Source organism: Leptosomus discolor, chromosome 6 (genome assembly GCF_034619465.1).
Source record: "Leptosomus discolor isolate bLepDis1 chromosome 6, bLepDis1.hap2, whole genome shotgun sequence".
NCBI classification, from domain to species: Eukaryota; Metazoa; Chordata; class Aves; order Leptosomiformes; family Leptosomidae; genus Leptosomus; species Leptosomus discolor.
Genome location: NC_141396.1, coordinates 57568781 through 57584124, shown reverse-complemented (window position 1 = coordinate 57584124; position 15344 = coordinate 57568781). Strand labels below are relative to the sequence as shown.

The 15344-nt window shown below is 41.8% G+C and overlaps 1 protein-coding gene across 1 annotated transcript in view; it reads right to left on the bottom strand.

Moving 5' to 3' along the window:
- Positions 1 to 8101: 8101 nt before the first annotated feature.
- The window catches only part of LMBR1 (limb development membrane protein 1), a 69483-nt gene continuing 62240 nt past the window's right edge, over positions 8102 to 15344 (bottom strand). Inside the window, exons 16-17 of the mRNA XM_086467502.1 lie at positions 12233 to 12394; positions 8102 to 9774 (exon numbers count right to left, since the gene is read on the bottom strand). Of these exons, the coding sequence (XP_086323628.1) occupies positions 9692 to 9774; positions 12233 to 12394 (245 nt within the window). The 3' untranslated portion in view covers positions 8102 to 9691. The remainder of the gene's footprint in view (positions 9775 to 12232; positions 12395 to 15344) is intronic.

The window sequence follows — 15344 nt, the reverse complement described above, 5'->3', positions numbered from 1 at the left end:
GCCAAAGCCATGTGTGCAAGCAAAGCAAAACAAGGACTTCATTCCCTGCTTCCCCTCGGCAGGCAGGTGTGCAGCCACCCCAGGAGAGCAGGGCTCCATCACATGTAACGGTGACTTAGGAACACCGTCCCCCTTCCTCCTCCTTCCCCAGCTTTGTATGCTGAGCATGACTTCATACGGTCTGGGGTGTCCCTTTGGGCAGCTGTCCCGGCTGTGTCCCCTCCCAACTCCTTGTGCACCCCCAGCCCACCCGCTGGTGGCACGGGGTGAGGAGCAGAGGTGGCCTTGGCTCGGTGTAAGCGCTGCTCAGCAGTAACGAACACATCCCTGTGTTATCAGCGCAGCTTCCAGCACAAACCCAAACCACAGCCCCACACCAGCGACTGTGAAGAAAATTAACTCTACCCCAGCCAAAACCAGCACAAGTTCAGAGGTTTGCCTCAGCTGCATCTCTCTTCTACTCAGCTGAAGAGCCCATAGAGACTGTAGACAAAAGGGAGAATCAAAATGTTAATAGTTTCTCAAAATACATTACAGCCATAAAATTCAAACATTTGAACTAGGACATGGCTGACACATTGACCTTCCAGTGTTTCAGTACAGGCTGGTTGGGTTGTTTCCACTCAGGCATTTGGCAAGAGATATTTGACTGCCCTGTCTGTATCGTGCCCCTCAGTCCTACAGTTCAGTCTGCCCTTCTCCTTTCTGGTAACAGCAATCAGTTTTCAGGAGAGCCTGTTCTGCTTTCTTGTTCACTTCTGTTTCATCATACCTGTCTTCAAGCATTTGAAGAGTTTTCCTTGGGAGAGTGACATATTTGTCCTTTATGTTGTTCATATTATCAGAAGAAAATCCTCAACTGTTGATGCATTTAGCTCATAATGAACTGCCTCGTAGATTGTAGCTGACACCATCAGTACTTCTAATTTTGGAGCCTTTTCAGAGTCAGATCTTCCAAGAACAAACGATTTTGTATGGACAGTGGTACTTGCCTTGTATTTAGAGAAATAAAAGTTAAAGAGATGCTGTTGCTTCCTCTTTATACTCAGTTTCATCTTTGCTCTGCCAGCATTTTTATTCTTCCTCCCCGTCACTCCCACCTTCCTTCATTTTAATTTCCCTTTCCCAAAGATGAGCCCCAGTTTCAGGCATTGTGTTCATTCTGCAATACCCCGCTATTATCCCTCATTTTTTTACCCCCGAGCTGTTGCAGCACAGGTTCCCCCTCACAAGGGCCACCACTCCTGCAGCTGGCAGTTGTAGCAAGGAACACTTCTGTTCTTTTCCTTCAGCCATGCTCAGTAACTCAAACCCTGACTCCCCCTTCTGCTTGAACAGGAAGGAGGGAAGAAATCCTGGAGAAATGCAGACATTAGTTTCGCTTCATTTCCCAGAAAAACACTGGTACAGACTACTGAAAAAGAACTAGTATTTGACATGGGACTTGCTAAGAAGAGAATCATATCAAGTCAATTCAGTTCATTTCTGTGACAAGATGCAGTCCTGCAGATGAAGCAGAGAACGTAATGTCACAAAAAATTAAAGTGCAAAATACTTCCGTAGGAATAATCCCACGTAGGAGATGACTTGCATCTTATATACGTACCAATATAGAGACTTTCTGTAGAAAGACATCCAGAAATACAGGAGAACACAAGTTCAGTACAAGTGAATGGTGTTGCAATAAAAGACCAAAAAATCCCCAAACAAAAGTACTGAGATGTGATGTAGTGTAGGGGTCAGGTTGGGGATTTCTGTGTCAGCTCCGAGCTCTGCCTTTCCAGAAACACAGGGGTCCCCACAGGCAGCAAAAAGGCTGATGAGAGGCCTGCGTAGAACTGAGGGAACTGGGGGTCGCTTCTTACCTGGAAGAGAAAGGGAAATGTAACCTCTCAGGTGCGGAAAAAGCTGGTGCAAGCAGAAGGACTTGTCTTACTACAGACATTTGAGAACGAAGTTAAAGCTTAAATCATGGCAAGGGGCTGTTCACATCCAACACTAAGGAAACCTTGGACGATTCAACACTGGAATACACTGCCATCCCCAGCACGATCATCTCCAGCCTGACCACTGGAGAATCTCAACAGCATGTTGGCTTGTGGGGAGCAGGAAGGAGAGAGGAATGCAGCTATTCACACCAACTACTGACAGGGTAATTTACAGTGTCACAAGGATTTATTTTTTCATTGCTTAAAAAATAAAATTTAAAAAAATCAAAACTCCACTATGAATCACAGTTTAACTTTATTGAAAACACAGTAAAAAAAAAAATCTTCCTACAAAACATTCAGTGTAACATTTCAAACAAAGGAAAAACACACCACTGCTTTTCACAAAAAACTCAACCTGGCTAAGGCGGCAAGAATTTTCATTTAGTTTTGTAACACAGCAAAGTATCCACAACTGAGAACATTTTAAAACGTATTTCTGGATGACCAAAATAAACAAGGAAGGGTTTGGTGGGGAGAAGGTACGCACACAGAAAAATGGTTCTGATTAAACACTAAAAGCATAATTTTGTAGCTATGTTTTACCTGGGTCCAAGATACGGCCGTGAAAGAAACATCAGTTGCTCAAGTTTGCAAAGCTGACAAAGCCTTAAGCACGAATCGGACCAAGAGGGGCCAGCTGGTTCCCTTCACCATCTCTCAGCCTCACACACAGGTAAGATTGTGCATAATTACTTTTTTTTTTGTAAACTGAAGTCTTAACCAGTAACACTGCAGTGAAAAACCTGGAAGTGCAGGACAGAAGATCCGTCCCGCTGTGGTTACAGCGCCAGCAGCAGCAACGTCCACAGAGACTCTAGTGCAGAGCTGTATTTATGGTCGTGTCCCCCACGTCCCCGTGAAGCTGGTCCCGGGTGAGGAGATGGCCAGCAGCACTCGGAGCAGTCCCAGCCTCTGCAGTGGGAATTTCAGAGACAAAGCTCCATGAAGAGAACAGCAACGCACATGTTCTCTTGGGCAGCGCAGGGAGGGGCTCCTCACCCCCCAGGAAAGGGGAGGGAATCGAGCCACGCTTTTGTGTACAGGTGGGTGTTTCATACTATTGGCTCAACTTTGTTTTGTTATTTAAAGCCAGGGAGAGAAAGTTACTCACACAGATTTTGTGAATTCAAGTATTTTGGCCCAGACTGGGAAAACTTAGGGGGAAAACAGAAGCCATGCACCAGTTAGTTTTCTCCTTCAGCAGTTAAACACATCCATTGTAGTCACAATACGGGTACCACCGTCGCGCCGCTTTTCTGAATGATCATTTTACAGGGAGAGAGAAGGTCCCAAACATGCTCAGAGACGTGAAATACAAGAGGAACAGAAAACATGTGAAGAGCCTCCCCTCGGCACCGCGCAAAGGTTGACTGATCAAAACGTGAGCGCTATTGACTGCTGCCGCACCGCAACGATGCGTCTCGATCTCCCGTCGAGTAAGGCAGCAAGGCACAGCAAGAGCTGGCGTCTTAACTTGGCAGATGACAAGGAAGATACCACAGAGCAGTTCCACGGAACCTCAGCTACTCCGGAGTCACTGCCATCAGCAGGGGCTCAGCGTGCCGGTACAAGCACGTTACTCACTCACTGAGAAGGGGGCTGCTTGCCTCACACTACTGAAAGTTAAAAGCACGCATATATGCCACGACTAAACCATTTTCATCGCACTCCTAATTCAAACTTAACGTGCTCTTGGTAGTTTGTCAGAGGACCCACTCCAGTGACAGTATTGTTTTAATGGAATCTACTGGTAAAAACCAGATCAAGCACGAATGAATGAACAAACACTAACATTTCCATAATGGAAGAACATTTCTAACTAGGGAATGTCTCTGCATAGACTGTGGGAAAAGAAATATATTAAAATCAAAGCAAGTGCCCTTCAATAGCTGGGACCTACAGAAGCACTGAACATAGAAGGAATGCAAAATAAAGCACTATTCCTGAAAGGAGCTTCGTCCAGTGATGCCGACTATAAAACTTTATGTAGTGGGAGGTGGATGCAACAGCAACACTTGAGGTTAATATACACGAACATTTAGAAGGAATTTGGAAGCACTATCCCAGTAGGTACAAGTGAACAGTCAGACACTTAGGAAATCCCATTTCTTAGAAGGCTCTAATTCCGATGTTTACACCAGGCCTTCGTACAAGTACAGTGTTTAAATGGCTTGGAACCAGACACACCAGGATTATCAGCTTTTACAGGGTATTTCTGACACCATCCCTTTGACTGTTTGGAGTCACCTGCTGTATTTGTTAAAGTATTTAATGCTATGTATGTTAAAAAAAAAACTATATGAGCAATAAATGAAAAAGTAACTTAGAAAAATACAGTGATTAAAACCAGCAAGCACCCTCAGGTTTTCTGTTGCCAAAACAGAGCGATCTTCGAAAGTTCACAGGCTTCTATAAAGTTAGAGACACAGATACTGTTGCACTGTGAATCACAAAACAGATTTTAAGAATTTATGAACTTCTTTTCAGCGCGAGTGAGTTAATAGCCTACTTAGAGAACATACAATTAACTTTCATATACTAACAATACATGTGTTTCTCTTTGAAAGAAGAGCTTTAGGTGCTTCAGTTGCAAAATGTTTCAAAAACCCCATCCCATTTAAGTTTCCTTCTGGTATGTGTTCTTGCAGATCATACATCAGATCTAGGTAGATTCTTCTTGTTCTGTTATTTCACGTTTTGTCTACATCGAGACGAGGATCTGTTCTTAACACCAATGCTACCAAATAAGATAGTGAATGACTTGAAAACATAAAAAAGGAAAGCAAGCCAAGATGTCAGAGGTCGTCAAGAACTAGGGCTAGATTTAGAAAACCGTTTCATCAGCTGCTGAATTTCATGAACTTAAGGATTTTACATATATTTTTAGTAATACAGAATTGTAAAGATTGGCTAGAAAAAGAATGGAAAACAGACTGCACAGGTGAGCTCTGTGTCATTCCCCCACCACCTCCCTCCTCAATTATTTAGGATTTGGGAAGTCACATTTAGTGTTAATTCCCCACAAGTTGTGTTCTCCTTCCCAAGATTCTGACAGATACCATCAAGCTTTAATTGTTAAAATGAAACTTGTAGGGGATCCTCTCTGGCTGCGGTCTGGGGGGACGTGGTTCTATCCAGAGCCATGCAGCGTTCCCGCAACAGCAGGAAGCCATTCCAGCAGGGAACGGCCTGTGCAGCCACACCATCAGACAGTCCTGAACGACTTCGTAGTCCCAACCAGCCAGAGCTGCAAGCGAAAAGCTGCAGCTCCAGAACCAGCCCAGCTCTCACCCGGAAACCCCGCGAGGCTGCAGTGCCACCCGCAAGTACCAATTCGGCAACTGGAACCGCGCGGGGCAGATGGACAACGCACGGGCTGATCTCCTCACGCCCTGAACAGGACAGGAGCATCACAGCTTCCTAGGGCCGCGTCAGAGACTCTTTGCCTGAAGTCAGGGCACCGGGCAAGGCAGAGAGAGGGCACAGAGGTCACCACTGTCCAGGTGGTGGCTGCTGGCTGAGGTTGCCCTTCCTGAATGGGATGAGCTCAAAAGCAGCTTTTTTGTTACGTTCAAATGCTGTTCATGCGACTGCAGTAACTTGCCAGTTTATCAATAGTAAATTCAACATTCAGGAGCTCAAGATTGCCGCTCCCAAAATATATGGCTTGGGGAGGGAAGTTAGTGTCTGCAACACTGTCTCAAGTCAGCACGAAAAACAACCAAAAAAAATACTAACAGTAGGGGTTGGGGAACTTACTTCCTTAAAGCATTTAAAGGTTCACAGGTCACATCAACACTTTTTTTAAACAAAACTAAGCACATCTCTTTTTAAAGAGGTTATTAACATGGCCTTAGTGTACCGTCTCTGCTTAAATGACTTTACCTAGATTAAAAAATGGCTATTTTTAAAAATATCAGAGTATATGTAAACCAACAGGGTTTAGCTGTTTTACTGTATTTGGCATTTCAAAATTGTAGGTGCTAGTCCACTAAGTGTAAGGCTCAGCTGCTGTACGTACACCACCTGAGCCCATCCCACTTCTGGAAGAGGAGGAAGAGAAAGAGAAAGGGAAATAAACCGAGAACATTCTTACAAAATGCAAGAAACGTCACGTGCGTGAAGCAGCCACCTGCTCTTTGTTCCTACCTTATTCTTTTCTAATGCAGATTGCAAATTCTTTAAGAGAAGGGCCATCTTGTCTTTGCTACAGAGCAGTGGGCACGTGTGAGCACCTGACGTAGCATCAGCTGCTGCAGACGTACGGGCAAGCAGGAGAGACACGGTGGGACAGACAGAGCTGAGCCCCCACACTCAGTGGTGCTCCCCTCCGCACAGACCCCGCGCACGGCCAGGCCAAGGTGGGACCGAGGTGGCACGTTGGAACCAGGCAAGGAAAACAACTTGTCAAATCCTTTAATTTCTATGACACTAAAACAGTCAACAGGGTAAAAGGTATCAGAGGAACAGGGCCAGAGATAAACACACATTACAGACAGTAAACAAAGCCTCCTATGAACGCAAAAACTGTTACTTATACAGTAACCAATACCATTATTTTTTAGCTTAAAGTGATAAGTATGTGTGCTTTATGCTTAGAAATCCCACAACGTTATAGTTCTGCCACTGCATTTAACATTGTGCTACCAACACAGAACAACGCCAAGGAACGGCTAACTTAAACACTTGGTCTACATCTATTTTTTGGTCTTGTGTGGTATCTAGTTGAGATGGAAGCATTTATGTGCTTTTTGCCTCATAAGAAGCGAGGCAGATGTTAATGTTACTAAGATCAGTTGTATATACCTTGAAGGTATAGACCACCTGACTCTACATGAGTCAAAATACTAGGAATGTATCGTCAATATCCATTAATGAATTACCAGTTGCTCGTATTTAAGTGACCATATGCTTCTGTGAAAAGTACATAGTGACCTGTATCTTACACGTAGTATATTCGTAGCATTGTATCTGTAAAGAAGTTTTGCATAAGCATGTCATTTTCAAGGCCAAAGGCATATTTTAATGTGGACAGTGTCACAATATAAACAGCTGATTTTAAAACAAAACACTGTCAGTAGTTGCACAGGGTAGTTCTGAATTTCTCAACAACCTTAAAAACCACAGAGCATCTTAACCATCCTCCGTATTTCAGCATAAATTCCTCACTAACGTAGCCTTAACCCATACATCTCTGACTGCAGAATCCAGCCGAAGAGGTGGGAACAGGCAAGGCTGTAACATTGGTTTTGAAAGAGTTTTAAAGTCTTGCCTGAAACTTGTGTGCTTATCAGCAGGAACTGTCTCTGCTCAATGTAAGTAATTGCCCAACTCACTTTCAGAAACCACGTACACGTTATAATCCCATCTTTTTCTATGTTCTTGGGTCACTGACACCAGGACAAACCTCTCTCCAAAAGCATGAAGACCAAGACCTATGCTGGGTCACACTCCCTAGACTTATTCCTTAAATTAATTCCTTCTGTTTCACAGACTGTATTTAAATAACTGTCTTAAAGTTGTAACAGAAATCTTTTAATAAAGCTAACTAGCCTCACACACCACAATTCACCAGCCCCATTAAGACACGAGGACAATTTTGGTCACACAATCACTTGCATGGACAAGTGGATACACTTCAGTTATTTTTAACTATCATGCTAATATGTAAGGCTACAAGCTCTGAGAATACCTGAATAACACCCTGGTAATAAATCTCCCAATATTTTAAGTGTAAACACATTTTAAAATTATTTTTAATTACAGCTCCCTGTTCTTGGTTGCAGAACTTTTACTCCAATAAAGATTTTTCACTAAAATGTCAGTATTAAACTCAAACAACAGAAAAAATGCTTGTAAATCCTAGTGAAATCAAGGAATTTTACTTTTCTTCCAAGACTCAGTACAACACATCAATAGTCAGTTTAGAAAGCCTTGAATTTATACTAATCACACACACAAAAAGTAACCCTCTAGCATCATATTACTACAGCAATATTTACATTATGCCCCAGTTCATGTCACAAAAGGCATCTGCATAAAAACCTGAAAATCCTCGTGTATACTGGAGCTTGATTTTTGAAGCACTCGGGGGGGGGGGGGGGGGGGAAGCAGCTCCCATTCACACACACAGCAATAAGGTCTACAGCCCAGAGCAGCCACCTTGGGAGAACAGCCAAAGAGTTTCTGACACGAGGTTTATCTTATTTCAGAACCACACTGCAGAGCTAGTTGTCACCACTTCACCACGACTAAGACCTCAAACTGCAGACACACTTGTTTTACAGGAATGGGAAATAAGCAGGAGCGTCACCTGACTCGCTACCTAGCGAGCACACCCTGAAGGGGTCCCCGTTCTGATCTGTTTGAAGATGACTTGTGGCAGAGCAGGACAAAAGTGCAACCACACCTTGAATACTTACTTGGGTTTTGGTCACTGGGTTTTCTCTTTACTACAAACTGCCTGAAGGATTCCTAAGGCTGGGGTAATGCTAAGAAAAAGGACGTTGCCACCCACCGATGCCATCCTGAACCTAAGGCCTCTGAGCAGTTAAACTGTTACACCACAGAAATTCATACTACCAAGACTGAACACAAGTTTTACTTACCAAACCACCTAAGTCCTCTCTATAGGCTTAGAATTTAATTTACGGTATCTACGCATATAGGCCTATATACATGTTCATGTGTACATTAAAAAAACAGGCTAGTGAAAGATACTGGGTTATGCCACTGAACAGAAATCCTGGTAACTATAGTATAAATTCAGAGAAATAATTTACTTCAAATTAAAGAAGATTGTAAAAAACTGCAATTGCAGCCTCCTAGGCCTGTGCGACTTGCATTGACTACAAGTACTGCTTATACACAGTAGTTCATAAAGAATTTTACAGGGATGTACTCGGTAGGGCGACCTCCACGGCACAATAGCTTACAGAACTGTAAGACCTGTGACAGGGGGTCTACGCAGCTTTTTACAAAGCATACTAGGCTCAGATTTAACACTGAAGTTAATCTTCATCTTGTACTTTGTTCTATTTGATAAGACATTGTCTGGCCACCAGTAAAGCAACCTGGCGCTTATAGCTAAGAACTGCAAGCTGAAAACGCTGGCCTTCCGAGAAGGCTTCGTGACATCGGCCTACGAACAGCCTACGGTAGCCAGCGCGAAAGGAGCTGTGATCTCTAGCAGTTACTGTCATTGTTCTTAGTGGAACTGTTTATCTGCTGTCAAGGACACCTACTCCAGGTAGTTTACATTTCCAGTAAGGGTCATGTTGAGCTTCAAGGGTATCTTTTTTTCTTCTTTTTTTTTTTTTTTTTTAAACCAAGTCCCAAAGTTATTCTTTATAGCTGTGTCTGTATAACACAGGAGGTACTGTGCATTCAAATGGTAGCAGGTTTAGATAGAACGATGTGAGACTCAACAAATAAAAAGGAATGCATGATTCTCTTCAACTTCCAGTCTTCAAGGCACCTCCTGCATTAACTTACTGGGAAATAAACAAGCAGACCAAAAGTTCACTGGAAAGAGAAGACTCTGCTACACCCAACTTCCTCAGAAGCACACAGCATCAAAAAATGAGACAAGGTTGGACCCAAATTATCAACAAATAAAATCAATATAAAAATGCTGATGAGATGACAGGAATGCCATGAGGTCGATGTTTTCAGCTCTGTTGATTGCAGGTGATTGTAAATCACAGTGTTTTCTGATGCCCGTTTGCAGACGGCTTTGTCTCAGAGTCTCTTGGATTGTTTGACAGATGAAGTTTATCTAATCCTGCAAAACATTACACAATAAGGAAAAACTGAGATTCTCCCATGTTTCATGCATGCAGGCAGTCAAAAGACTACACACAAACCAAATTCTACTTTGTGATTAAGGACTTCACATTTGCTGAAGGCCAGAACTGACACTCTAGCTCAGGCAAGAATTACTTTTGGGAAACTCCCTCAGTTGCGGAAGGGAGAGAAGCCTAAGCTCCCACTGCTCACATCGCAGGCGTAGATGTTAAGAACTGAGAAAGACTTGTAATCCTTTACTCTGTCAGCCCCCAAAGACCAAAATAATTACCCATTTCTTTTAAACTAGAGCATCTTTCTGAAAAGCATCCACTGCTGATCTTAAGATCACTGGTGATGACCCCATCACCTCTCTAAACTGCTTATGTATCTAATATTTTTAGGCCTACGTTGCTACTCATTTGTTGATCTCCATTTCCAGCCATTTGTTCTGACAATTTACTTTCCACTAATTAGCTACCATGCTCCACCAACCTCTAGCCCTCAGTGTCACAGTTTTCAGCATGGGGGAGAAATGAGCACGCAAACTTTGGTTCTCATTCTTTGAATTCCATGTGACGGTTTTTAACAGACACTGTTATGCACAGCGTTGAAAACTGTTTGTGTCAGGAACCTGGGCTCTTCAGGATTTATAACTCCTTGCTTGTGTCCAATGCAGACCTTTTACCAGCTGCTTTGCTGCTCCATTTTGATCACAATATTTACACAAAATCACACAGTATGTGATAGCAAGCAGACAAAAAAAATCCACTAGAATGATGCCATCCAGTGACCACTAACCAACTATGCCTGCATTTTGAAGTTAAAAATTACATAGGTTGAAAGCATTTTATTAAACACTGTATGTTTAATAAAGTGCCACAAATTATCAAGATAAATCTTTTACATCATTTGTTTTAAGATGGAGACTTCAAAGTTTTACCAGACCTGCTGCTATAAGCCCATGCTGACTGATGTTAATTTACTTCCTTCAAAGCTCCTTAACAGCCATTACATTATATGAAGTATTTTAAGAACAGTCAAAACAGTTGCACAAAAAAACAGGATTCTGCAAGCAAATCAACTGAAAAGAGATGAATCAAGACCTCATAAAGTGACCTTAACTAAAATCCGGGGGATAATGTCAAATACATCACACACATCATATATCTGTCTCGGTCAACAATGGAACTTCTCTGAAAATATTTTCAGCGTAAAAATCAATGGAAAGATTCACACACCCCTGGCCCACTAATCCATGCCCCTGGAGCTTCAAAACTCAACATCAAAAAAAAAAATCACAGAATGGCTTGTTTTAATTCTACACTATCAAAAGCAGCATGGCCAGTAGGTTGAGGGAGGGGATTCTCCCCCTCTACTCCGCTGTGGTGAGACCCCACCTGCAGCGCTGCGTCCAGCTCTGAAGCCCCCAGCACAGGACAGACATGGACCTGCTCGAGCAGGTCCAGACGAGGCCACGAAGATGATCAAGGGGCTGGAGCACCTCCCCTATGAGGTCAGGCTGAGAGAGTTGGGGTTGTTCAGCCTGGGGAAGAGAAGGCTCTGGGGAGACCTTATTGCAGCCTTTTGGTACTTAAATAGGGCTCGTCAGAAAGGTGGGGGCAATCATTTTAACAGGGCCTGTTGTGATAGGACAACAGGTAATGGTTTTAAACTAAAAGAGGGCAGATTTAGACTAGATATAAGGAAGAAATGTTTTACAATGAGGGTGGTGAAACACTGGCACAGGCTGCCCAGAGAGGTGGCAGAAGGCCCATCCCTGGAAACATTCCACGTCAGGTTGGACGGAGGTCTGAGCAACCTGATCTAGTTGAAGGTGTCCCTGCTCACTGCAGGGGGGTTGGACTGGGCGACCTTTAAAGGTCCGCTCCAACCCAAACTATTCTAGGATTCTATGACTATCAGTCATTTTGTATTTCCCTTCTTAGTAGGTCTGATCTTAACTTAATTGCCACCAGTAGAGATGCACTCTAGGAAGTGCTTGGGTTTTGTTTGCCAGAGTCACAACTCTGGAAAGCAGTAATCTGTGAAAACCACCATAAGTACCTTTTAGACATCACTGAATCCACAGTTATAAATAAACTCTGAAGTTTCACCATTAGTCCTCTCAATTTAAGCAAACACTATTCTAGGGCTCTAAAGAGGTAGGAGCTTCATTAATTAGTAAAGATAAGAAGTGGTAACAACAGCTACTAATTATGTACAATTTATCCTCTTAGTATCAAATAAGGACATATCATGAAGATCAACAGTGTACCTTAGCTCTCGACTCTTCAAAAAATAACACAAATCTATGCATTCTCACCTTAACTTATAGAAACTTCCACCAAAAAAACACCGTAAGTCGTAACAGAACTTTAGCAGTAGCACATCAAGGTGTCAGTGCTGGAGAAAGGAAATTTCAACTACAAACTACGTTCTCAGCGCGGTATTACCTATCGCCTTCAGGAGCTCTTCGCGCACAGCAGAAGTGAACTTTCTGACCAGACACAATGTCGTCATGATAGCAAAGAGCAAGTTGTAAGACAGCACAATATAGAAGTTTCCCAGCCAGTTAAACCTTCCGAAGTCTCCAAGCAGATCAAATCTGGTGATTCCTGTTAAAATTGCATTTAAGATTTACATCAAAATCTTGATTACATTTTAAGAAACACAAAAATTTCATTCTATTAATTTTACATATGGAAGCAAAATTCTTTCAGACAACACACTAAGATACACGGTTAAACACATAAGACAACATTCTCAAGGTCACTTTCCACTTCATTGACCACTAAGATATACTTACCAAAATGTTTCTTAAGTTTTCTAGTAAAATGCTTGAATAATGTCAGTTGAAGTAAATTGTCTATTCTAGATAATTCTGCTTTTATAGCTTCAATAAATATAACTAGGGAAAAAAGTCAGTATTAGTATGAAAACTGCTTGAAATCTCAGTTCCTATGAAATCCTTTTCTATTCCAGAAAAGGATGAAATGCAGCATGGGCTTTCTTATTAAAAAAATACAGGTAGCAAAAAGCCGTTCCATGAGAGCCACAACATCTTGCAGTAAACACGAAGCCTTTGTAAGTGGTTTTTCTCAGCCACTGCTTTTGAAACCAAAGTTTACAGACATCTTTCCCGCTGCAGTTTTGCTCCTAAATCTACCCACCACTGCAGCCACAGAGCATTTGCACAGAAGGAAAAGAGTTTGGCTGAAAGCTAAGTGCTGACAGGTCTTCTTCAGAGTGGACTTCGTATCACTGACACTTGGGCTTTGTGCTGATCAAAGGCCAGTCAATACCTAAAGCTAAGTGAGCAAAATTTTCCCCAAAGGCAGCCGTGTCTGCAGGCTGTAGGGCCCATCCCAGAAGGCAGAAGAGGAAGAACCAGAGGTTGTGCCTTTGCCAGGTCTACATCAAGGATGGCACCAAATAAAGGGCAGAATTGTGTGATGATATCTAGGATTGACGAGCCATTATGTTCCCAAAAAACTTTTGGCACAGATGTCACAGTGATGTGCGCTCTTACAGTTGAGACCAACAGGGTGAAGGAAGGAACCTCACCTCACCCCAAAACTAAAATGGCAGCAGAAAATAACCCTGGTTCTGAAGTTCCTGGAAGAGAGTTTTCTATCATCTTATTTTGAAATGGTTTGGGGGCTTTTAAGAAATGTGACTTCAACAAGTGACAATGACCGAAGAGAGATAGAATTAAGGGCCAGTCACCTTCCTTGCAAGGGTAAACCTGGCACTTACGAATCTCATTTGTACGTTGATACCCAAGATTTACAGCCAACAATCACAATGGCAAAATATACTTCTTGTACCCAGCACCAGTCATTTAAATTAAAAATATGGGAATCAAATTTGGTATCTAAGGAAAACATGCCAAAATGAAGAAAACGAAAAGGAGAAGTCTCAAAGGATACAAAAAAAAAAAAAAGAAATCACTGAAGCTGAGCAAAATAGCAAGAGGGGCAGGAAGAAATATCAAAAAAGCACAGAAGGTCTTAGCACAAAGAGAAGAAACGGGCTGACTGACAGTAAGCAGACGAAGGACAATAAACAGAGTTGCTTTCACACATGAAGGCAAACAGTGTCCCTAACACTTTCAAAGCAGCAGAGTGTTTTAGTCACACTGTAGAGCTACAGGAAAATTGAGAAAGTCAGGCTTGAACTTAAAGGCTGGAAAAGAAGTAATACTCCTTGACACAAAGGGGTTCAGAAGAATAGCTAGCAACAGAGCAGGCGTTATAAGGACAAACAAAAATGAAGCCTGACACTTCTGTTAAAGCAGGTGGGGAAAAAAATTGTCCATAAATTACATTAATTTTCCTTTTATGAATAAAAAAGTCACCGCTCATCAGAAGAGCTCTGTCACAGTACCATTTTGTACATTTGTAGGAGAAAAGGGTTAAAAAGCTTTTGATGATTTTCTTACAAAAGAAGGATCTGCTCAGCCCACAGAGAAAAACATTCCCAAGACTGCAGTTTGAAAAACAACTCAGTAACTGAACAGAAAGCTGCATCTCCAGTGGACACAAATATATATCCACAAAGGTTGGTGACAATTTACCAAATAAACTATTAAAGAATTATTCAGGTTAAAAAAACCTCTGGTTTTAGACGGTACATACAAGTAAGTTTCAAATCACCATTTACTTAAGCCATAATACTCAGGAGTAGAATTCTAGGAAAAAAAACTTGTATATTAGAAAATTCAATTTTGTTTGCAATTCTTTGTTTCTGTATTCTTGACTATTAAGTGCCCTGTTCCCAGTTTGTGTCTCAGTGGGTAGCAGTATGGTGCTGGTGGGAAACATTTTTGAATAAGGACTGTTAAAAGGCTGAAGAGTTCTGGAAAAAATGAGTTAACTTTTTTAGTAAAATAACTTATTTTATTAAAAACTTCCCTGGAGTTCTAGAAGAATGATGGATTAGAGACACCCACCACCTACATATCTAACGAGAAAGCTACGAAACATGTAAAAAATTCTCTTGTTTCCATTTTTAAAACTTGCAGAAGGTCAGTACATGTATTGGATAACTTTTGCCTTTTTTTTTTTTAACATTTCCCATAATGATAAAGTCTAGTCTTTTCTGTATAGTCTAGAAACCCACTTTTTTACTAAAGTGAAAAGACTATGAATCTGCTTAACACATTTATTTCTTTTCATCTATTCAGTGCCACAGGGTGGTAGCATGTAGTGCAACACATGTTGGTGTTTTTGCAAAGCACCACATGACTCACTGTACTCTAATACACTCTATTAATCCTGTTTGGACAGCTGCGACTGTGCATTTGTTCGCTGCGTGTTAGCTGTTCCATCTTTTTTCTTCTTTTATTTATCTCTATGGCAAACCATCCAGGAATTTCATTTGTTAGTCTTTTTTTTAAGTGAGTTTTACCATTAATCTGTTTCCTATGAGACAACAACGCACCCAGCATGTATACTTACTTCCACAGAATCCATTTATCATCAACTGCTAATCTCAAAGATCATTAACAGTTATTTTTACTTTTTTGAAATAGGTGAAGAATGCGGTAACTTAGTGGACACAATA